Raw genomic sequence first — 25,712 nt, forward strand, 5'->3', positions numbered from 1 at the left:
AAGGAATACTTTGGAAATTTTAGTAATCTATTTAAAAATAAAAGACGTTTATACAACACACAAATTAGCATGCTTTTAAGATCAACATATATTACTCAAAGGGTTAACACATAGTTCAACGTTTTACTTTGACAGCATTGTTGAGGTAAGCTGAAAACAATAAATTGAAAAGACAGAATCCACCATGAAAAAAATGAAGTCACACCTTCTATGTGAGGCGTAATTACCAGTCACATGACCACTCCCATCACACCCTGGTGTTGGACATCTGCCACCAAACAAAAACAAAAACAGCCAAAATAGTAAGTATGTTTAAAAAAAAACTTTTAAAAGTTTCATTGTTTCCAGTTTAGCTGCAATGACTGCAAGGGGTTTTAAGCATCCTAATCGAAAAGCTGCAAAATGAACAGGTTTAAATGAAAATGGCGTCTCAATACAATATAGCATCATTAAGAACAAGCAAATACACGTTAGCTTATCACTTTACTTAACTGGCAGTTTGAAACATTTATATGCTGCACATGTTGCATGCTCATACTGCAAGGCGTATATGTATTCGTTGGTTTAAAAAAAGACAAAGAGAGAAAAAGTTAAAAGGAGATAAATAATTTCACCTCACATTATGCTTACGTTATTAAATCCTTTTTGCTCTCTTTGCATTGAGGGTATTTGGGTTTAGGACTTGGGATTGTAACTTCACCAGGATACCTTCTTTCTTCAAGTGCCTCTTGGAAAGGATCCAAATCTTCTGGCTACAGGCAAATATATACACATTAATTTCAGCTAGATAAGGTCACAGCTTTCATAAAATAATGCAAAGCAGAGTCATCAGATGGTATCTCCTTCTCATCCTATTCTGACAGAGAAAATTAATGGAATTATTTTATATTCTTTCATGTACTAAACTTCTGAAAAATATTTGAATATTTTGATGAAGACCTCACAATATGTGATATATATAGTTTATTTAACTAGAAAAAAAAAAGGAAAAACTCCAGCTTTTTCTATAGCTGTCATATTATTTTTCTCTAAATAGGTCTTTTCACTAAAGTCACTGCACAACAGAGGAAAGCCAAAAAAGATTACTAAATACAGTATCCTATGCATCAAAAAGCCATCTTAAATAACATTTTTAAGGATTTAGAACTCAAAGATGAAAGAGAAGCAATCTTAACATTTACACACAGAATCTCAGTCTGGGACAAATCTCAATGGATCTGTCTGGCAAAACAGAATGATATAATTTGTAATTAACTTTGGCGATGTTCAGAAATTCATACCCATCTATTTCAGGAATGCAGTGGCTGAATGCAGGGATTCAGGGATTCCTGCAGATGGTGCTATAAACAACATAGTAGAAGTAGGGAGTTCTTTGAAAAAACATGCTGCTTTACCTCCCATTTACTTGATAGTGACAGATTTCCTGACAACTTCAGTGAAATTAATAGCAAAACTGTATCACCAAAGCTAGAATGCATTCAGGATATCTAGTGAAAATGCCACTTCATTATATATTTCAAAGATACTGAGAATAGTTTTATGGTTTAATTAAAATTGGCAAGAGATGTGCTACACACAAATGATTAGCCTAATTTTCTGCTATAAACCAAGAAAAATCAATCTCTAGAAGTCTTCAAACAGCTAAATTGAATTGAGCGCAGTATTTTAAGCCACAGAATGGATAAAGGTTAAAACCTGGCAGAAAAAAAGCAGTGGCATTGAACCTTGTCAGCAGACCTCTTCAGTGTCCTGTCTCCTCTGTTTTGAAAAGTAATATAAATTCACTAACATATTTAAAGGGTGTTGCTGTTGTCTTGGTATTAGGAGTAGAAAAGTAACACTGATTTCTTATATGCCTTGTATTCTTGAAAGAAAGTATTTCATTAATATAGGCCCTTTAACACAGAGCTATCAAGAGCATATAAGTAATCTAGAAGATTAGTTGAAATAGTTGAAAGCTTACACTATACTCTGGTGCTTTGTTTCAATTGATTTCTAAGTAATACACGCTTTCAAATAGTCAGCACATCATTTATGGTTTTCAAATTCAGAAGAATATCTTGTCTTCAGAGCTGATTATCCCAGTATTGCATGGTTATGTCAACTTGCTTATACAGAGTAACATAATCTGGATATAGCAAAACATCTTTACTGCAGAAAATATTTGTTAACAAGATGACGCTGTTAGAAAACATGATTCACATTCATGGTTCAAATATTGTCTTATGGAACTTAGTCACAGATCAGATGTGTGCCAGAATGATATAGTCTTAAAGATTAACCAGCAGAAAGTCCTTTTCGTAGAAAACCACCAGTTTTATCACATACTAATTTTGCTTCCTATTTCCCTCCAAATTTCAGAAAATTAATGAATTACCAAAATTAGACTGCAACAAGAACTATATAGATGAAAAAGACATACATTAATCTCTTTGGAATCATCTTCATCTATCCTACTTGGCTTCATTTTAGTGTAGTCCACTGGCAAGTCCCAGCAGTCACCCTCGTTCAGTTGGTAACACCGGTTGTTCATCACAGCTTGTCGTTGTGGGGACATTGGCTCCAGTGGGGTCAAAATGGTACAGCAACCATCACGCTGCCTCTGCTTGTTCATGCTCAGATCCAACGTCCCATTTTCATCGACTTCCATATCAGGATTCTGTCAAAATAAGAAAAATATTGTTAATTCAACTTCACACTAGCAAACTGCTACCTCTTCTTCAATCTGATTGCCTAGCAGAATGATAAAATGCTTTTCCATTCCTGTATAGATTGTAAGCATTGAGCCCCCTCCTACACATAGCAGGATGCTGTTACACAACATTAATGCTGTTAAAGTATATTTCTTCCTGTATGGCTAATTTGATGTTTGGGGGAAAAGGGTCTTCAGTACCCCTTCTGCCACCCAGCACATAGGTGCAAAATCTGATATATAAAGGAGAAATCTCTAAAGGTATTTTCTTGCCATTGTCTTTATGTTCTTGATTTATTCTGTGACAGGTGAGGTAACCTGTGAGGTAACATCTGCATAATTCTCATTTTCAGTCCTGACATCTGTCTGGTTGATTAGAGAAATAAAAACCAGCTAACATCAAACAATCTTTGTTTCTTTCTTTCTTTAACATTAGCAGTCTATGCTTGAATACATAATGTCAGAAAATTAAATAGGGAGGTAGGGTACCAAAGGAAGTCCTTTTGGACACCATTTTTCAATGAGGAAATGCATTCAAGTTTCACAGCTCCTTTCCTGCAGATGAACACACATTAACAATTCATCTATCTATCTTGATAATAATTTGTGCCAATTTCTGTGACAACTGGTACTGTGAAAAACGGGACAAGTATGGGCTCTTTTTCTTTGCAGAAACAAGTGTTGTCTATTATATTAGATGAGGAGAAATAAAATATCTTAAAATGAACACAAAACTAAAAAACAAAGGACATATAAGATAAAAATGCCCATAGAGAATCCGTCATCATTCTAAAAATGAAGTGTTCCATGAGAAATTTGGTTTCAAAACTAATGTGAATCTGACCGACTCCTCCTATGTCTGGTGACTTTTTTCTCTTGAGTAACAACAGAGCTGCAGGAAAGCACTGTGAATGCAAATTTCTCTTTTTGAATTACTGCCTTTTGTCAGAGATTATATCTAATTGCTGCTATCCTGCTAATTTAATTTAGAAAGTACTTGTTTATCTCCTCAGACTCATTCCTTCAATCACAGTATAGAGCAACACATAGGAAAGACGCAGTTTCTGGCTTAAACACTGAAGATTTTTAGCATTGTATTCCAACTTCTCCCATCGTACTGAAGAGAGAACAACTGCATTTATTTACATGCCAGAAAGAGATTTTCCTCTTGAACAGTATTAAATAAATTAATATAAAAAGCAGCATTTGAAAACAAAGTCCATTCTGGCTTAGATCACGATTATTACTAATGCCTACTACTACAGGTTTATTTTGTTATGGTCATAATAAAAGGGGGTTTGCAAAACGAGGGAAAGCAAACCTTTGTCTATACTAGAAGAATAGAACATGTCTGCCAGCTCAAAATCTCTCTACAAGCACAATAAAAATGTTTCCACTGCACTGCATCTGTCTGCTCAGCCATCTAGTGGTCTCCTATAGGCAGCACTGTACTGCACTGTTTGCTTGTGCATGTTAAATACTCGTTTTTGAACAGCTATCAGAGCCAAAATTTTAAAGTTAAAAATGAAAAAAAAAAAACCTCCTAAATCTTTAATGGATGTTAATAGTGCACTGCTTTTTTTAAATACAGAAATCTTAATGACAAAAGCTTTTATTTGTATCTGTATGGTCATCTTATAATATACTGAGGCTCTATAAATATACAGAACAGTAGTGACCCTGCAAGATGGTTAAGCACATTTTAAGTCACCTGTATCAGAGGATTTGTTCATTTCAAATGTGCTATGCACTGACTTAAGAACTGTGGTATCACAGACAGGCAAGAAATTGTAACATACAGTAGTACAGATTTCTTTGCACTGAATCTTAGAAGTTTAGGTCCCATTCGTGACTTTTAAATGAAAATGCAGAGTTAAATCTTAATCTTTTCGCAAAATGTATGAACCAGACTGCATTTTGCAAAAAACCCACAACCCAAACAGTAGTGCAATTAATAGGACTGGAGCAATCCAAACATCTTTTGTAATTATAGTAAGAACAAATTAAAAATGAAGGAGTACATGGTATCTGTATCGTTAGTTTATAAACCCATCATGATTTCCTGTGATACTTGTGAGCAATTTGTATCTTTTTTTTTCCTCCCTGTTTTAGCAGAGCTGCCAGATAATATTAATTTTGAAGGAAAAGAAAAAGGCAAGATGTACTACAGCTTTTCTCTTAATCAGGGCCAAAGAGCAAGTACATTTAAGAGAAATCTTCATCAGCAAACAGATTTACTAATTTTTACCCTTGCACAGAGATCCTGAGGCTTAGTGGAGAGGTTCTGAGGCATCTCCCTGCAGCGGGTTGAGAGATTCAGAATAGCAGTAGCAGCCATGTGTGCTGCCTCCATGTCATGAGTATAGTCAAAGCTGCTCTTGCTGCAGGTACTGCTGGCACTGCTGCCTCCACCACAACTCATATTGCTGCTGCTGCTAGGGGCATAACTGCTTGTTGTGCTGCTGGTTGGACTTGAATTCTTACAGTAGCGTTTAGCTGTGGGAAGAAATATGACAAGGATGACTCAAAAGAAGGAGCATTCTGCATAAGTGAAGAGGAAAACAAACTGCTGGAGGTGAACTTTATAATGAGGAACAGTAACCAATGCCAAAAAAAAGGCCCGCAATAAGAATGATGGCTGTATTTCTTGATTTCTGTGAGTTTTATACGCTACATGTGTGAGTTTGTATGAAATAACCTCCTGTAAAAATCCGCATGACATGATCATGAATTGTTCTGACAAACAGGCTGGATTTATAAAACAATAAAAACACAGAAACACTGCTTTTACCCCACATATATAGTCAGACAGAAGGTACAACCTGCTCAGCTCATTCATTTTTACTAATGACAGGCAATGTAACACTATGGGACCTTTTCCTATTTATATGAGGAACTGTTAGTTTAAGGCCTAGAACTCCCCAGAGTTACTGGAGATCAAACCTGCTGCAAGGCTGATGAGCTTGACCTCTGGGCCGCAGGACCACCCATATGTCCTCAAACACCCCATGCTTCCTAAAAGCTTTATTTCCTCCTACACCCCAGGCAAATATTATGGCACTGAACATCCCAAAGACGGGCACTACAGGAGGAAAAAGGTGGTTGTCACGTGTGAGTTTTACCATAACTTGCACAAGGGCAGAAGCAATGGCTGTTTAAATGGCAACAGGTACAAGTGAAATGTTCCCCCCACTTCAAAAAACCTGAGCACCTGCAACTCTTCATAAAACCTGTAAGGACCAAAGACACCTCCCTGCTCCACTGCAGGCAGCGATGCCCAGCTGTGCTCTGACCGACACAAGCCACAGGCGGTCACAGAAGAGCCAAGGCACTGACAGTGCTCACGTCCAGCCTGTCTAAACACAAAGCAGCACTGTTGCTGCTTTTAAGTGATGCTTCTTGCAGCGAAAGATATTATAGCAATAAGGGAAAGCAGCCCTATTAGTCCACTTATTTCTTCAGCCCTTTTCCCAGATGAGCTGTTTTAAAAGTGTTTATCAAAAATGCAAGAAAGTGTGAGCCCGTCTCCAAAATCTGAAAGTTTATGTATTTTCAGAAAAAAATAAAAGTCAAGGTCAGAGGATACATCCATGCATATTACAGCAACTACTTCCCCTTAAGATGGAAATGTATACTGCAGAGATCGTACCTTACAGCACAGTGTAACAATAACCAACTAGCATGCTGATTAGAGAGCTATACAAAAAAGGTCAGGCCCTAGACAGAGCTCTTCCGTGATGGGCTCCATTTAAATGCCAGACTCTTCAGTTGTACTTGTCTGAACAGTCATACATATAATAATCTGCTCCCATGAGCACAGCCCATTTGTGAACCACAGGCTGCTTTGGTAGGCAAGCAGGGTTCAAAAGAAGAATCTGAAAGCAAAATGTCTCTGCTACAGCTTATGTCATCCTCCTTTCTCTAAAAAACTGAAAAAAAATCATGGCATTATTTTCACTGCAAAGGAAATAGTGTTTCACTTAAATCATAACAGATGGAGTTTTCTCAGGAAAGCCACATAATGCACAGGGTGTGATTTTTTTTAAGTGAAGTGAATGCTAAACATTCATAACATTTTTTTTGTTTTGAACACATAGTAGCACTACACTAGCAGGGTATCCACTAATAATAAATTTGTGAACTGTTCCTCAAGAGTTTCATTATTAATATAGTAGTCAGTGGTGGTCATTAAAAATTCAGTATTTATCCATTGTTACTTTGTTACAGTATCCAAGACACACAAGAATTTTTCTATACTTAAGGAAGCAAATAATTGAATAATTCAGTTTCTACTGTGTTAACACAGCAAGCACCCTGTATCACTGAACTAGACAAATTAGAAGTATCTTTCAAAAATCATAGGAACAAATAAGACTTTTGTCATTTTCAAAAAATGTTAGCCTTGTTATAGCAGGTCACATTCAGACAGACATAAAAGACATATTACATGGGAAATGATATATATTTATATATATATGTATATATATATATGAGAATGTGTGCTAAAGAGAGGGAGGGAAAGAGGCAGCTTTTATACATAGGACTAACCATCAGAAACTCATGCAGGCTCTGATATGGACTCCTCTGTGGCCTTGGTCAAACTACATTATCCCTTGAATTCATTTTCCCTATAAACAGAAAGTTGCTTCTAAAATTTAGTTGTGTTGTGATTCACTTGCAAACCACTTTGAAGATGTAAAGTGTTGTAAGCATGCTACACAACTATCAGCTTTCATATTACCAGTAATTTAAGCAAAACTTACTTAGAGAGAAATGGCCATAGTTTACTGTAGCTGTACATTTGAAGATGCGTCACATAACCCAGATTGTTCATTTCACATTAGTTTTTCAGGAGAAACAAAGATCATCAATTTATATTGAATTAAATCAACCTGTTCACTAAAGAAGGGAAAGCTGCATTGTTTCAATACCAGATAGCTCTGCTTGATACAATGCCCACCCCTGTGCCACCAGGTTTACAAAGCTCTGCAGTCCACCTATGCTTTGTAATCTGGAGTGAAACCAAATGTGGAGAACACCTTTCCCATTAAAAACAGACACAGGTCTAACCAGCTGCATACCCAAACTGGGCTTCCATCAGATATGCCTGGCGGCTGGTTACAAAGAACCTCTCAAAGTCTACAGGCTTCTCTTACTAATTAACAATGGGGGAGATCCCAAACATGCAAAAGACCAAAGGAAGGTATTTGGAGTGGAATTCAGTTCTGCCCAGGGACCTTCATCCCCAATTGTCTAAATACCAAATGTGTTGGTAAATTAATTACAGTTTCAACACTTTTTCTTGCACAATAAAAGATTAATCTCACCTAATTTCAGATATCTGACCTAGTTATTATAGTCTTCCTATACAGGCAATGGAAAAAAATAGGAACTTTCAGGCAATGATTCACCTGACCAGTTTTAAATAAGCACTTCAGGAAAAGATGAACTGAATCAGAGAAGCACCTACTCTTCTCCTTAAATCTGAAAGGGGTGCCCAGTTCAGCTGTCAGTGCTGACATTATAAAACTCTAGATATGGTCAGATGAATCCCACTCATAACATTTTCTCAGTGTTTCAACAGAACAACTCAGGCCTATTGGTGGGATGACAACAATTCCTGTCATCACCTGAGCAACTGAAGGTATTGCTATCACCACTGCCTGCTGTGTCCAGCTTTTCTCATCTTTACTGCTGTATACCATAAGCCCAACATCCAATACACTGTGCAACTGGTTTCAAAGGAAAAACAAACCCAAAAAATACAAAATTTCTCAAGAATTATTAGGCCATCCTACCCAACAATCCAAAGTATACATTTTCTGTTTGTTTTTTTACTGGAAAAAATATCAAGGAAAGGAGCTATTTATGTTTGTATCACTCCCAACTGTACACTTACTGGAGATATAATCCCCTTCTCTGATGATGAAAATACAGTACTAGCTGACAATTAAAAAAGAATTGAGGTGTGAAGCTATTGATTTTTCATATCCTTAAGACTACTTCTCTCATATAATCAGAACTAAAGCACTGTTTACCTGCACATTTCCCCCAAAACCTTAGATGTACTTCTGGGTTTTTCAGGATGACTTTTCAGAACTGAATCTGCTTTTATATAAGCATGCTTTACTGACATACATAATAGGTGTGCTCTCTGGACCTCCATAATGTCTTCAGGAGCAATAATTACATTTTTTTTATATACAAATACAAATATAAAAATACTGTGAAATTTTTTGAAGTGGCTCTTTTAAGTGAAGAGTCTCTTCCTGGAATCTCCTTCATATTCAGTTATTTACAATAGCTGTCAGCAAAATCCTTGTTCCACTGAAAGTCAGTGCCAAAATTTTTGACCAATTTCAGTGTGTCCAGGATTTCACTTCATCATTCTAGGAATTCAACTGGTTTTCTTGAGCCAATTTAAGCCAAATACGTTGAAGTACTTCTGAAATTTCAGAGAGATCCTAAAGGTTTCACGAAAATCACTAACAGGGAAAAGGAAAACTCAAATCAGGCCCCACCTCTGGGACCATGTTGGCAGGTCCATCTGGCCAAACAGCACACACACCGCTTGGAACCAGGAAGAGTGTACACTGCCTCCGGCAGAGCCAGGAGTATGCAATAAAGCCACACAGTTTGCTTTGCTTGGCAACCAACCTGCTTCAGCTTTAATGGGCTCACATTGTTCTGAGGGCACAAGAGCCCCTTATACTTGCTATACCAGCATGAATCACATGTATGCAGTGTCTCTCAGTCCCCTCTGGCTCACATTACTGAGCAGTGGAGCAACCTAGTCACAGTCTTATAGCCAAGAAAAATTCCTATTTATAGCAAAGGAAGGTGAGTGTGCATAAAGACAGTGACCTGTATCAACACAGCCTTTTATTATTTAAGGACATGTTAAACTTGTGCTTAATGTTACATGTATTTTCAAATTCTGGTGATTTGGGAAAGAAAGTGGAGTTTGTTATTATTTATTGAAAATGGGCCCATAAATGAGAAAAATATGTATCAGTTGCTTATGCATCAGTAATGTGATCTGAAAATAATCTTTTTCACAGGAACCCCAGCCATATTATGATGCTTTCCTTTCTGCAAGAGTAGACAGAATATATATACAATATTTAATACCTAATTTACCTTATACTAATGTATACTCATTACCTTCCTAACCACAGTTACAGCTAGTGCTTTACCTTTAATCCTGTTCAAGCCCTTATTCTGTTACAGACAAATAACATGAAGGTGTGAGGAAAAAAAAGCTCTTTTACTAAAAATAGGTTTCCTTTCACAACCCTTCTCATTTCTGCTATAGTGTAAGAACATGCCTGTTAATTCTATGAGAAAGGAAAATAACCAAAATATCAGACATATGAAGGCAAGAGCTGTAGTAATTTTCTTTCTTCAATTAACTACTTTTAAATGTCAGTCTGTGTTCAGGCAACAGCATAACTTGTTCTGCATTGTATGTTTCTTTCTGTTTTCTTAAACAAAAATCTGACACCTGCCTGAAATTTCTTATAGTAGTCACTGAGCAGTATCAAATATTTAAACCACTAGCGTACAAAAAAAAAAAACAGGTATGGTTTCGTTATATATATATATATATATATATATACACACATATATAATATATATGCATATATAAATGTATTGCTCTGAAAAATTCCCGACATCTACAAAAGCTACAATCCTTCTTTATCCTGCAGTTCATTTTTCTCCCCTAATAATAAGCCTCTTGCCTGACTGATCCCATCCATTGTCTTCTCCTGAACTAAAGCTAATTTCAGCTTTTTCCTAAAAATACTTAGTATGTTAGGTTTTCCAGAGAATTCAACCAGTGTCTTTATGAGGAAAAAATAAGCAGAAATGCCTCTTTAAGTATGTAGCAGTGATTTTGGAAGTGCAGTGAGACACGGGTTTTCTACTTCCGTATCCCCACAAAGCAAGTATGTTATCTTTCTGGATTACCTGAACTACTGTACGGAGGCAAGAATCCTAATGTGACCCTTGAGGCCAGGTCTCCCAGATAGTAACATAAGGATTATCTCTATTACTTAGCTTTTATTGCCATCTCAATACATCCCAGGAGCTCAATAGCTGGAGATGTCTTTTGCCAGTGCAACAATCCTGAAGCAAGCACCGTATAAAACAACACTTTTTTTAGAAGGCCTTTAAAATAACTTACATATGATAGCATTCCTCATAATACTGTATGAACATGAAAACATGTCTTATTTGTATGATGTTTACATATACAACAACATGATTAACTGCAAACTTGTCTCTCATGTATAAGAGTGTGCACCTCCTACCATCATATCCTTTGGGGGAAATATCCCTGGATTGCACCTTGGGAGCTATGGCTCTCTTGCCATAGGCATGGTTGTCATAACTGTTATATTCAAACGAAGTCTTAGAGTATTTCTCTAGTTCCTTGGCCAAGTTGGAGCGGGGTGTGGTGGTGGGGACATTGTTTCTGTAGCCATACTGAGGGATCTCCAATTGCTTAACAAAGCACATGGGCCTAGAAATTAAAGATATGTACAGTTTGTTAGATGCAGTTCAGTTTACTATGTCTGTGCATAATTTATAGTTCAGATTAGAAAATCTTAGTTATTTCTTGTACTCAAGAGACAGCAATTATTATTGCATTTCCTTAGTTTGGTTATTTTCAGCAGACAAACAATATATATTTCCTTGAACAAAGCCTAGACAAAATTAATTCTAATACCACTAAATGTATCCTGCAGCTAAAAGTATTTTAAAATTCTGTTTTAAAATACTTCAAGGTTTCCCTTTCCCCATGTAATTGCATTACATAGCAAACATTTTCTTTTGGGAGGTGAATTAAAGAGGGGCAAGTGGACTGACAGAAGAAGTTTGGACAAATTCCTTTATATGTCAAAAAGAAAAAATAGATCTGGAAGCTCCACCTAATTTATGGAGCTTCCTCTGAATTTCTTCCAAAAGAGCTGTATGCTGTTTTTCTCTTTGCTTTCAAAAGTAACTATTCCTGTTTCATTCTTCGATATACAAATCCATATTCATCTTGAGAAATACACGGAAGAGTCTCAGAAGCCCTGTTGACTCTCAGCTGCTGCCTTGCAGGTCCTGCTCATCCTTAAATGCAAGGTTCTGGCAGGAGCTGCGATTCCTGACACAGAGATGCACACTTCAAGGAAGGTCCTGAGAATGAACACAAAATAAAACTGTTTTGGTTAAGTATCTCTTTCGTTTAGGATGAGGGCAGACAGTCAGAAGAAGCCCTGATTGATGTTATTAAGTCATTTGAGAAACTTGTGAAACCTCAGTGAAAGAATGCTGCAGTGAACTCCACTGTCACACCATCTTCTGCATGTGGACACACAAGTCATCAGCTCAAAGTAGGCAAACAAAGGTCAGATCCTGCAAATCCTACCTCTATAAAAAAGTGTTACATGACTTGGTTGTAGGAAGCAACTGCTACACTACACTGCATGTCTACCTACAGCATTTAGCAGGAGCTGAGGATGATGAACAGCACACCTGAGGTGCTTCTGCTGGAATCAAGAATCATATAATCAAGTATTTTTTATTTTTATTCCTTTTATGTAATGCATTTATAACCAGAGGAAATGGAAGGAACTGTCACAGGAACATAAATTCAGTTGAGATCGGAAGTATCATCATGCTGACAAAATGAAATGTGAAAAATAGTAAGAAATAAGTTTTGAATATTATATCACATTTTTCTGAATGAATTTATTTTCATAGAATTTAGTCAGGATATTTATGTAAAGATCACCCAACAAATCATATTAGTCATACTATTCCCTTTGATTTATGAATGCTCATTCCTTTAGACACTTCTTCCTCACAAAATGCAGTGGGTTTATTTATACAATGAGTTGATATGAATAATAGTTTGGTCCTGTTTCAAGATGATCTACATTTAGCAAAAAAACCTGCAATTCAGATCCTGAACATTTGATGCAAATCCAAAATTTCAGTGGAATAGAAGTCCTATGAATTTGATTTCTTTTTAAGTAATAACATTCAAATGCAGGTAGGATGGAAACTGGGATGAAGACAAATATTCAAGATTTACTCTTAAAGTATCTCCATCTGCCCATCAATTGCCTGCACACAAATATTATAAATAGTTGCCAAGTTCATCTTAAATACTTCAATGACTTAAAGGTAAAAGGGAAGCAGGAAACAAGATGAAAGAACTATCTGAGTTGCCTATAAAACCTGAAACACAAGGCAGCTCACAAGGGAAGTTTAGATTGCAGAACAACTTCCTAGGGAGTTTGCCAGCAAACTGGATGCTGCTTTTGAGCAGTTGCCTTCTATGGCTACTGACTTCAGTGGACTCTCTGTAATGAGCAGTGGTAAAAGCCACTGCATTTTTGATCTTTTTCCATCAAGTGAGAAACTGTTTTATTCCCTCAAAGAGTGGAGATTTTTTTACTAATGTGATTTGAAGAACTCTTCTCTAAGAATTCTCTCTGGGATGTTGTATGCCAAGCTGTGCAAACTGAATTAGGGGCAGTTAAGATAAAGCCCATCAAAAGCAATCTGCGGAAGGAAAGCAAAGTCAACAGGAATGACGAAAAATCTTCTGTAGATGTGAACCATAATTCTACATTTTCAGCTCCATGGAAATACTGGTTTTTGAAAAGACCATCAAGATTAGATGTACTTTTAAGAGAATATTCAAAGAATGGTGTTGATAATACAGTAGAAAACTTTTAAGTAGCCCAATTGGTTGTTAAATCTAGAAGACAGCTAAAGACTAAGAAACCTATGGGATAAGTAGGAAAGTCTGAAAACTAAAGCTGCAGCACTTCCCCCACGCTCTTTGAGGCAGCTGGGAGGGATGTACCTATCCCAGCCCACAGATAATGCAGTATCCACGGAGAAATTCTGCAGCTTTTGGGGCATCATCAGCATAAGGCTGGTAAAATCATGCAGAAGTTTGATTCCTTTACATGTATCCTTCACACTTCAGCTCCTCAGAAATAATATTTTTTCCACCCACATATCTCAGAAGAGGAGACAATAGCACAAAGCTGGATACAACTTTGGATAAATGTAGAATCCTATATGGATGAAGAAAAGGAGTATAAATGATAAAAAATTGGTTGAAGGTCCTTCCCATACAAAAATTTAGGACAATTTTTCTCTCCTTCTGTCCTTCCTGGCAGAGAATGGGGGGAGCAGACACAAAGAACTAAACCTGATGTTATTTTGGAATCTAAGCTATATCTGGTACTTTTTCAAGTGTCCTGCCAAAAGGTGTACTACCAGTTTGGTAATGCACATAGGGCTTCTGGTTTAATTTAAACTGATATTTACTAGTAAAAGCCTGCTGAAAAAACCAAGACTTACCGGTAAATATTAGTTTATTCCCAAAAGATACCAACTTTTTTCACACTGTTCTTAGACTTTGCACTCCAGCAGTCATCTTTACACCAAACAATGCCTAAGACAAAAATGAGCTTTTCAGCTTTACATGTATTTGCCAAAATTACCAACCCTCCCCCATGAAAATTGACTGGGAAAAATACACTGTGAGAATTGGATCCAGAAGCCCTAATTCTAACTCTTCTTTAAAGGAGATATATATGTATATACAACGTATATAAATATAAATTCTCAAATTAGGTGAATGTGTGATGAATTCTGCATAAGAATAAGTATTATAGTGATTTCTAATACCTTAAAACCCGATCTGATGCCTGGTTTGATTTTGACACATCACAGTTCTGATGCTTCTCTTGAGCTTTAGCCAGTTTCTCTGCTGCAGCAATAGGACATCCAGAGAGGCTGCAATTACAGAAAGGAAATTTAATTGTCTTGTCCTGCATAGTTTCACATTATAGCACTGATCCAATTACTCCTTCTCCTCCTTAGCCAGCATCAGGAAGAATCTGAAGGAAAAGGGTTTCCAAAAGTGTTTTGGTCACGTGTATTTTCTCTAGAATAGACTTCCTTTCTTCTGCTTTCAAAGTTGCATGGTAAATCTTACATCTGTTCTTCTCTCACAGTACATGGGTAGATTATTCATGGATGTCAGCCAGGGAACATACCAGTAGGAGAGGAGAATATAAACTGGAATCTACTGTGCAGCTCTGCTAGCAGACTTGTGACCTTTATGCATCTGCAAATGTTGCCAATGAAATGGCTCCTGAAGACAATTAAATGACAATACCATATAGACCAAATCTTGTGCTGCTTCACACCTCATTCAGCTCCATTAACTCCAATCTTTTTGCTAGGCATATAAATGAGTGCAAAATTTTGCCTTGGGTTGCTAAATCTACATGTCAACTGTTAGTGTTCATGAATTTCAGCCACTACACTTTCTAATAATAGATGATGCAAAATGAAAAGCATTTCTGCACTGGAAATTCAATTAAATTTGCAAATGCTGAACTCTTATTGAAGTGGCAATAATAAGCCTGATTCTTACGGAAAAGATTTAGGACTGAGAAAAATAAATATATTGATGCCAGCAGATGGTGCTCTTAGTGAAGCTGTAAAACCGTGTGACCTGACAATGGAGGGGTTCCTTTCCTTGTCACAGTCTATTGAATGCTTATGTGACCGCAGCTCTCCGTGCTCTCCACAGGAAAAGAAATTAAAATGAAAGGCAAATCAGTGCATTCCCAGATGTTCCCTTCTTTACAGGAAATAAGTAGGAAAAAAAAATGAAAAAAAATGAAGTAGAGAAAAATGCCCCAAAAGCTGCAGAAAGAGGTGAGCACAGACTGCAGAGCGCTCCCCCCCCCGCCACCCGCCCTCGCTGCCCTAGTTCTGCAGAGGGTGAGGGAGCTCTGTGCAGCTCTGGAGTCATGCCAGAGGGCAGCTGCACTCCACTGACATGCTCTTCCTCAGACACCTCAAATATTCTAGTGGATATTCAACCAGAAGTGAATGCTGCTTCAAGCAGCAGTAATTCCCATAAAGCCTTCTCAGAGGTTTTTGCTGCATCTACTGGCAGCATCACTGCAGAGAAGAAAGGGGTACCAGAGCTTATTGCAGACAGGCTGGTACTCACAAGAGTCTTCTGGGGGAAATGCAGCTGATATGAGGGGCTGTGGTAACCCAGAGCTTGATAACACTGAATGTCCAGTAACTGTAGTCCCTTAAGCCTTTGTGCTACAATTAACAGTAAAAAGGAATTCAATACCAGGAACACTGCACAGTTCCTTTTACCATCTTATCCACATTTTATGGATTTTTAAAATTGTAAAGAAATAGGCAAGATTTAATTATTGTTCTGTGGGAAAATTATGAAGTGTGGAACATTTTGTGGAACAGTACCATTTTGAAAATTTGTTTGACAGAATTGAATTGGCAATAGCATCCCTTCCCTAAGAATCTATTACTAATCTTAGGAAACTATAGAAAAGTTGCTTTTTGCCTTGATATATATTTTTTTTTTTTTACTGGAATACTTACTTCTAATAATTCTACCTTCTCATTTTTAAATTTAATGAGACATTTTCCTAATATTTCTTAAACAGCAAAGATTCTCATTCAGTTTAGCTGAATAAGTACTTTGGGGTTGAGACTGTGGTCAGTAAGAAAGTAAACACCTGGGTACTTAAAATGCTGTTTCTCATGTATTAAAAAAGCCCAATATTTTTAGGATTACAGTAGATTTTTTCATGCACTATAAAATAATCTCTGAGGAGAGTGAAGTGTGAGAACAAGAACTGTGTCCTAGACCTGATGATGTTGACAGACTCTTCTTTCTCCCTGCAACACACCCATGAGGAGTCATGGCACTTGCTTTGTATCACTGCTGTTCAGCAAATATCAAACAAATAAAAAAGTCCACTCAAAGCTAAGGATGCTTAAAATGTCTTCTGTGGATCAATTCATCCATACTACAGCAAATGCACACTCGTTCTCCTCAGAAAATACATGAATAAATGTTACTCTTAAAAATGGATAAAGCACACGAGGCACCATCTGTCAATCTTCAGAACAAAACAATGACACACACTCACTCCCCCCCACCAATGGACTGCCAGAAGGGCTGCAGTTCGGAGGCACTGTTCCCTCTAGATTGGTGTCCAGCGACGGCATCCTTACCTTCGGTGGGAATTCCTGTTGCTATTTACGTGGCCCCGGCCTGTGCAGCCTGGTGTAGGACACTTAAGAACATTTTCATGCATGGCAAGAACTTGACAAGGAGAGTAAGAGAAAACAGCAGAGTATGAAAACAAGAAAAAAAAAATCAAATCCCAGTATATATGAAACCATTTTAAAACAAAGCAGGATTCATTAACAACCAGCATTCCTCAAAATACACGTGACACACATAGCCAATAAAGCCTGATGAGGGAAGTAAGTATTGTGACCCTATGCTCATTAACACAGGGCAACAGTGAAAGTTATGGAGGTTACAGAACCTATAAACAAATGCATCTCTGGTGCAACAGTGAAGCAGAAGACGCCCAACATCTTCTTCATACAAAACCACTGAGCAAAGATCAGCTCAACAGTAAAGGGTGAGCTGGCAACCATACAAAACAAAATTACGGACTAGAAAAATTCTTTCAGGAAACGTATGTATTCTTAACACATAGCTTTATAAACACAGTATCAAACTCATGAGCTGAAAATCTGCTCTCAAGTTATACTGGTAGAACACTCAATTATTTGAAACACACCTCAGTACAACCCTGAACAGATTTAACCCTAACTATAAGGCAGCCTGATTGAGCTAGGGGCCAGTTCTGCTCGCTTCCACATAGATACATCATTCATACCTATATGGCGAGCAGAATGGATCCTTTAATTTTCACTTGTATTCTCTACAAATGTGATTTTTTTTTCAAAATACTAAGAACCAAAATTAAGCACTTAAAATTGAGGGATGGCAGAAAAAAAATGTAAAAAAGAAATAAGTGGTACAAGCTTAAGCAAGTAAAGTGATTTACATCTGCAACTACTGCAAGCTGGATGGAAAACTTACTCTAAGGCTGCTCAGAGCAGTATCCCTCTAAATCATAAAGCTCATGCTATGAAGGACCAAATTATCAAGGACTTTTTGGGAACACTGAAGAGTTTGTTATGACATGAGGCATATCTGAATCCATGTCTCAGAGCTGGATGGCAGTACATCATTCAATGGGAAATGGCCATCCAGCCCTTGTGAAGTTCTGATTTTCTCACACAAGAAGCTGTCTGGAAGCCTGTATTTAGTTCTCACTCAAAAAAAAAAAAAAAAAGATCTAATAAAATAAGTAGATACCTTGACTGAGTTAAGAACTGAATAAAAGCTGTTCAGAGACTTGAGAATTAAATCATATATACTCATTAGAAGATAACCATCATCATCATCACCCCATCATCAGTGTGATAAAATGTGTATAGATGCAAAAGCTTCACTCTGAAATTCCTAATATTCAAAGCTGTTCTTGAAACATGCTTCACAAGGCCAACATCACAGGAAAAAAAAAGATGAGCTCACCTTTGTCATTTTAGTAGGTACAAGAGCATGCAAACAGTTTAAAGCTATATTCTTCTTTGATTTACAAGAGCTTTTTATTTACTATTTGAAAAATGATAGAACTTTGAGCAACTGAATAAATATTTGTGTTTGAGAAAATTACAGGGTCTTGGAAAGCAGAGAAATTACTTTATTTGTTCTACTATATTCAGAGACAAACCAAACTACAGCAAAGTTTCCTAATGCACTTCCTCATCACTTTACTTCTGGAAGAAGCCATGAAAGAGGAGACTTGTTATGTCTGCCACTCTTGCAGTGCTAATCTACTTCTGTTTTCCTGTCCATCAGAATCTACTTTCCTTTGGAAACTGGGGACCATTTTAGTTCTGACTGTCTTTGAAACATTTCCTTAAGGCTGTTGCAAATTCATCAACATTAAGTCTGTAAGTGCTGATGGACAGTGAGGATTTTAGGTCCATATGGAATGGAATCCATAACTCCATTTTAAAACTGGTGTGAAAGAGAATTGGATCTTAGCTAGACACTTCCTGATGAAAACCAGCACAGAGTAATTAGCTTCAGCAGAACTACGCTGATTTCACCAGCCAAGGAGGGGACTTCCAGAAACGAAGCCCTCTGCCTGCAGGTGGGTGTCCATGAGCTCAAATGGGTGAACCTCCTATGCAGAGAATTCGCTGACATGGCAGGAAGTTCCACCCATGTGACTGAAGGGGATGTTTGCTCAAAATCTTCTGTAACTAAGTAAACAGCCAAATTATTATTTTTTATAATATGCACTAGTTTGATATAAATTATGTTTCAGACACAACAATAACAAAGGAAAGGGGTTGCAAGTTTTTCAGGAATAATTATTCCTGTACAAGACAGTAAGGACAGTTGATGTGACATTAGCACGCAGAAGCAAAAGCAGTGCACATCTTCTGGAAACCTTTTTCTCTGTTGACTGAATATGTCTATTTAAAAATAACCTAGGTTCTCAAAATCAAAGAATACAGCTTTAAAAGTTGTACTTTTAGTGTAAAGTTAGTAGAGAATGGAAATGATGGAATAAAGGAAAAATTATAACACAGAACAGTTGACTAAGTTGAGACAAACCATACTGAAAAATGAAATTAACTTTTTAAATAAAAGGTTTAAAAAGCATGCTAGAAAAGTTTTTGTAGTTTTATCCCCAGTTTCCATGAAAGAATGTGAACTTACTTTCTGGAGGGACCCTATCTTTGTGTGGGCATCCTGACAAACTGCGGTGATGGGGGTAAAGCCCCGTTACATGGCCAGTTCCATCACACCCAGGGGTAGGACATTTGCTCTCTTTCTTTTCTGTTCTTGAGGGATCTATAATTTACAACAAATGTGTCAAGTGAATGAGTCTTTTCACATTTCTTTAAGAAGGTTCATTTAATCATGTCATTTACTCTTTGGTAAATGTTATTATGAAAACTGGAAAAAAACCCTTCTACTTCTTATCACAGTTCTGTCACTTTTATCCTGTTATCTTCTTCTCAGACTTCAGGCTCCCATGATCATGGCAATGTCCATTCACAGTGATTGGAAAACGACCTTTTTATAGCAAAGCCGTAGCATTGTCAATCAATGTTCTGCTGGCAAGCATTAGCTCAAGGGTGCGAGGTCATTTGGAAACTGTTTAGTTGGAGTTTCCCTTCTTTACATTCTTATTTGCCTCATGTATTAAGGTCTGCAAATATACTGTCATAGCAGTTCAATGTCCTGAGAGTAGCAAACCCAGCTCTTCAGCATAAGCATTCCACAATTCAGCACAAATAAATCCCTTTTCCAAGGCTCAATGAAGAAATTACTCTTGTTTTCTTTAAATTCTTTATGAAGTGGTGAAATTACATAAATATTCCTTTCTCTTCAATAAATTATGGTGGAGTAAACATTGTAATCAGAATTACTGAAAGCATCGCTTGCTCTGTAAATCTGGGCCATTACCAGCATGCATATGAAACATTTGAATATTCATATGCTTGAAAGGTTAATGACCTTTTAGAATGTTGTTGGATCTTCTGACTACAAATCAAAGAAAAGTCTAACTAGACATTTTTTCCGCAAAATAAAGTTTTCTGCCAATAATGTAGTGGAATACTGGTAAGATTAATTCTGATTTAGAACTTTCTCACGGAACTCCATCAGCTACTTCCTTTAACAGAACATCTGTAAAGTAACATCCCTATCCTTCCAGCCAAGCACATGATACAAATTACATCTTATCATCTTGACCACAATTGCCAGGTTTTGGACATTATTGCTGATTTTCATATTAGTATTAAAGGGATAAAATTCAGGATACTCGAACTGCTACAATTTTGGCTCAAGATTACCAACATATTTTTTAGTCTATCATTACTTTCAATACCCAATCTGAACTATCCTCATTTAATAATTTTATGTTGCTCTTGTAATTTCTCTGCTTCAGTATTTATGCTTTCATCTCCAGAAAATAAGATTTTGCTACTTATTTTACAGTAAGTGGTTTTTTACATTAAATTCCATCCCAGCTTCAACAAACAGAACCCTCAGTACAATAGGTGGAAATTTCAGTACTTGAAGAACTTCACGTACACCCCATTCTTTTCATCATGAATCAATACAATCCAGAGATCACATTCTGTTGTGGACTTATCTTTCCCTGATTTCCCTCTGGTAGATTTTATATATACTTTTATTTTTCAAGTTCATCCAAAACAGCTTCATTTTAGAGAAAATCTTTAGCTCATTGTAATGACTCTCCATGTCTTAAATCCATTCTTAAAATTTAATATCATACTTAAACCTTGTATTTTGCAAATGGAATCCCTAATTATGAAAGTTTTATTTTACTTAACTTGCATGTTGACTGTAGAACACAGTTCTTTGTTCCATGCTCTTTAATAACAAATAAACATATAAATCTATCTCCAATGTGCTATACAGTTATCACAACACTCCTGGAAAGACCATAATCTCATACATCAGGAAATTGAAGAAAGAGATCAAGAAGTTAAACCCAAGGCCACAGAAGGAGCAAATGTCAGAGGAGGGATTTGAATTCCTGCCAGATAGGCCTGTGCTGAGACCACTAGAACAGCAAGCCCACAGCTACATACATACACAACTGTAAGCAACTCATCAAGTCAAGTACTTTGGGATGTGTGAAAGTATTAGATAAGTGAATAGATAATGTAAATGAAGTATAAATTATGTAAATATAACAATATTCAAGGACTGCAAAAAATGTAGATGATTAATAGACCATAATGGCTTTTTAGAGACTTTAAACTAGAGGAACTTTAGCTACTTGACATTGTTAGAACTCCACCAAAGTCAGTGAAGGTATTGTAATTTAGAGCAGCTGAGGATCTAGACACTTGCATCCTAGAGTGTCAAGCAAATCCTCCTCTGTATTCAAGTCTACATGATAAAGTTATAGCACATATCAGATCCTTAAGAGCCTTTATGGTCTAATGAGTCAGAAAAGATGCTGTATACTACTCTTAATGATTTCAAAACTTGCATAAAATTGCACTTGCACAATTTCCCATTGCTTTTAATGGAAGACATTTGAGTAAACTTTCACAACTTTATACAAAACACTGGATACTGTTTTGTAAATCCTCTTCTGCTATTTGGGAGAAATACTGCAGTTCTACTGAACTCTGTAACCTTTTCTCACTCCTTGCCATAATGGAAGTATTTCCTGAGTGAAGGTTGTCAAAGGACTTCAGAAGGTTTCAAAATGCATAAATTTCAGAAGAAAGTCGGTTTAGAAAGCTTAAAATAGCAGGGGGAAAATGGTTAGTGGTCCCTTAATGGTTGTTTCAGTGACCTTTGAAGCCAAGAAGTAGTTCTCACCGCAAACCTGTGTACCCAAAAAGCTTCCACTTAACCATATCATACACTTCTGTAGGTATCTCTTCCAGGAGTATTTGGAAGATAACATGTCACTGGAGAACAAATGATATAAGCAATTATTTTACTTAAAGCTTCCTCTCTCAACAACTACCAGAATGCTTCCCACATTTTTTTTAAATAAGGGATTTTTTTTTTTTTTTAATTAAAAAGGGGAAGAATGATCCACTCCACAAAGTTTCATGGTCCGAACTCCCAGAATATTTAGTCCCTGGCTGAGCCTTGGACCTATTATCAATTCAGCCTGCAGCTCCCAAGAAATAGGATGGTTCAAAGAAGCTATGGAATTTGCTAAAACAGGACATCTATACATTTCTCACTGTCAGAAATTATATAGGCTTTTTGGAGACAGCAGGTCTATATGCAAAAATGTTTACCCAGCCATATATAAACTGGAAAGGCTGGACAACACAAGAGTTAAAAAACTCTTCAAAAATTAATTTTGGTTTGCCATGTTTTCTGTGTTTTTTAGAGACATATACTCAAAGGGAAATGCATCAATGATAGGTTATATATGAACAACATTTAGCACAACATCCACATGGCTATGCAGTAATACACTAACTAAATAAAGTTGTCTTCCCCAAATACCCAAAGTTACTGCAGCATACACTGGACCATTTACTTGTGGTTAGAACAAACAAAACTTCACTAAAACACATTGCAGCAATGTTTGACATCAGTAATTTACATGCATTTCTAAAAAACTGATCATTACTTTTGTTTAAGGCTTGTGAGAAATGATCAAAACTTTCTGGGATCAAGATGTTGTCTGCCTTTACGAATGTCACAGGCAGATTACTTTTCCAAAGCAGGGATTTATAAAAAAGAGAAAAATGCCCACCATCTCAATTGTAGAAAGAAAAGCAAATATTTGTACAACAAATATAAGATAAACCTAGTCCCTGTTTAGCATCTCCCAAGAAATACCACGTCCTCAACTTCCACTAAAGTCAATGGGAATCAGGGGTGTTCAGTGAATCTCAGGAGGTATTGAACACTTAATACAACACGGCCCTACATGTACAGATGTAAACACATTAAAGAGGGGTGTCATAATATAAACACACCATCACCATGATAATCCTGCAAATCAAAAGGCATTCAAAAGGTAACCTTTAGTCTGTTGGGGATTTTTTTGTTTGTTTTTGTTTTTATTGGGTGTTTTTTTGTTTCTCTTGTATTGAATTATGGTCAAGGCAGCACCTTAACTGTTTCCACAATGGAATGAAACCAGTGAAGTGGAATGCACATAAGAAAGAAATTGCTATTGATCTCAGCCCAGGCCACACCATGCCTTGCATAGCAAATGGTTTCCATTACCTTACTATCTTAAGATAATTAATGTGCAGTCACTGCCCCTATCTTATGTTATCGGTCATTTTGATACTGTTCAATTTCTATCAGGCAATTCTACATTTTAGATGGGAGAGGCTTCATCAATAACTGTCATTTGATGATAATTTTATAAGTCACGATGCCACCTACCCAATCCAATCTGTAATATATGCACTTCATAGCTGATTGACTATCTGCCACATAAACCCCCCCTTCAATATAGTTTGCAACACAATTCTCTTTCTTAATTATTATTATAAAATATATTAAAACCTTGAGAAAAATCTTTGCCTCTTTCAACATGATCTCTTGTTTTGTTTCCCTGAAAAGTTACTTTTTTAATTTAGCCAATGATATACTGTAAATATTTCTAACACTGCAGAATGAATTCTTTTATTTTATAATCATAGCATGATGCTATTTTACAGTCATGTCATACTACAATTTTAATAAAGTTCCCATTATGTGGAATTAATAACTTCATTTCAGAAATCTATGCAAAACTTAACATGTTAGCTCACACTTTCTCATGACATAACATACGGTATATAGAAATATTACCTTTACCATAATATGGCTTTTTGACATGGCCGTCACTTGGTTTAGGCTTCCTGTCATCTCCAGAAAGGTGTCTTGGAGACTGTTCCTCAAATGATCTCATATTATCCCTCCTTCCAGCTTCCACTGCCATTTTTTCTCTCATGGCTTTTGCTCTCTCAGTTTCCAAAGCAATTGCTTTCTCAAGCAGGGTTAAGTTACCTTTTGTCATATCAAACACTTCTTCAGACCTATCTGAAGTAATAGAGGTGGTATCATCGTCTCTTTCATGACAACCATCCTCCTTGGCACAGCTAGAAAAAGTCCTAGATCTGGGGCTCAACTGTTCTTCAAGCCTCATTAGGTTCATCATATCAGAGTAATTCCGGTCTGGTGTTCTTCCTTGGAAGTCATCTTCTTGCCTGACATGCTGACGAGTGTTCATGTTTTGCTGTTGATTTCTTTCCTGTGGGTTTGTCTCACTGAGTTTCCTAGCCAGATCAAAACACTGGTTCCTTAAGCACTCCAAACTGCTGAGACACACCTCTTCATCACTCTCCTCCACTATTTTTTCTGTAAGTCCATTGTTCACAGGCTTCCCTAGCATTACAAAGTTCATATTCCTATTGTCTTGCTGTGAAGTATTGTCTGCATAATTTCTGTCATTAATATTTTCTGAAAGCACTACACCATGTCCTTGTGCTAATAATTTAAGGGAGTCCACTGTTTCCCTAACAACATCACTGTCTAAATCTAAACTCAGCTCACTTTTCCGACCGATATTTTCATTTTTGTCACTATCATCTTCCAGACTATTAGATGTATTGCTGTTCATTTCTGATTCTGTCCTGGCTCTGTATGCTGCATCCTCTGCAATTTTGCCAAGATTTAACAATGACTTGGCCACCAGTTCATCGTAATTATCATACTCATCATTATTGTTATCGTCTTTTTCTGTGTCTTGCATTATTCGAGTATTGTGACAATTCATTTGATGGTCTTCTGCATAAAAAACAGAAACAAAGAAAGAAACAAAGAAAGAAAGAAAAAGGAAAAGAAAAGAAAAAAGTGGCTACAATTGGAACTGTTGTTGCAATTGCACGGACAGAAAACAAACTGCATGTCAAATATTGTTAATCATACAGCAATTCTAGAACACTATGGCTGACCCATTTGAACGGAATTCTCTTTAGTCCACAGGGCTTTTTTTGTTTATTTGCTATTCACATGAATTTCTTTCACAGAACTGATAAGAAAAAGGCAATCAAAATGCTAATTACTACTACTGCTAAATGTTATGGCATAAATACTTATGTTTCTCCTTTCACTTCTATATTCACAGTTTTATGGGATTTATTACAATCACATTATTCAGCTGACATAATTGTCTATGTTTCCAAGTTTTCTCACTCCCGTATTTCCTGTAAATACAGTAGATGGCAAAGGAGTGAGTACTACTAGATTTATTCTCTTACTGATGAATGCCATTCAGCAAAAGAGAAAGAGTATACTCCAAGAAGGAAAATGTCGCTTTTTTAACACCATACACACCATTAACACTAGTTGACCGATAACTGCACACGAAGATTAAAATGGCATTTTACTTAGTGGATCCATCAGTAAAATCAAAATCTCTCAGTTCAACTGTGGAGAAGTTAAGAATTTTAAAAGAGTTGTTACATGAAAGGAAGATAGAAGGAATTATATGCACAATATAACTTGAAGTAAATATATTAGCCCAAATTTTATGGTCATATATGT

General features: G+C 36.6%; 1 protein-coding gene across 3 annotated transcripts in view; it reads right to left on the reverse strand.

Moving 5' to 3' along the window:
• The window catches only part of MYT1L (myelin transcription factor 1 like), a gene marked incomplete at both ends in the record, with an annotated part of 129,854 nt that overhangs the window by 54,625 nt on the left and 49,517 nt on the right, over positions 1-25,712 (reverse strand). For 2 of the 3 annotated variants that reach the window (XM_082277008.1, XM_082277009.1), the window contains 8 exons: positions 631-752; positions 2,423-2,659; positions 4,941-5,188; positions 11,008-11,219; positions 14,399-14,506; positions 16,784-16,874; positions 19,368-19,502; positions 23,982-24,953. In XM_082277008.1, coding sequence (XP_082133134.1) covers positions 631-752; positions 2,423-2,659; positions 4,941-5,188; positions 11,008-11,219; positions 14,399-14,506; positions 16,784-16,874; positions 19,368-19,502; positions 23,982-24,953 — 2,125 coding nt within the window. Of the gene's footprint in view, positions 1-630; positions 753-2,422; positions 2,660-4,940; positions 5,189-11,007; positions 11,220-14,398; positions 14,507-16,783; positions 16,875-19,367; positions 19,503-23,975; positions 24,954-25,712 lie in introns of all 3 variants that reach the window. The other variant, XM_082277007.1, reaches the window with a different exon arrangement.

The sequence above is a fragment of the Coloeus monedula genome (assembly GCF_965178545.1).
Source record: "Coloeus monedula genome assembly, chromosome: 2".
Lineage (NCBI taxonomy): Eukaryota > Metazoa > Chordata > Aves > Passeriformes > Corvidae > Coloeus > Coloeus monedula.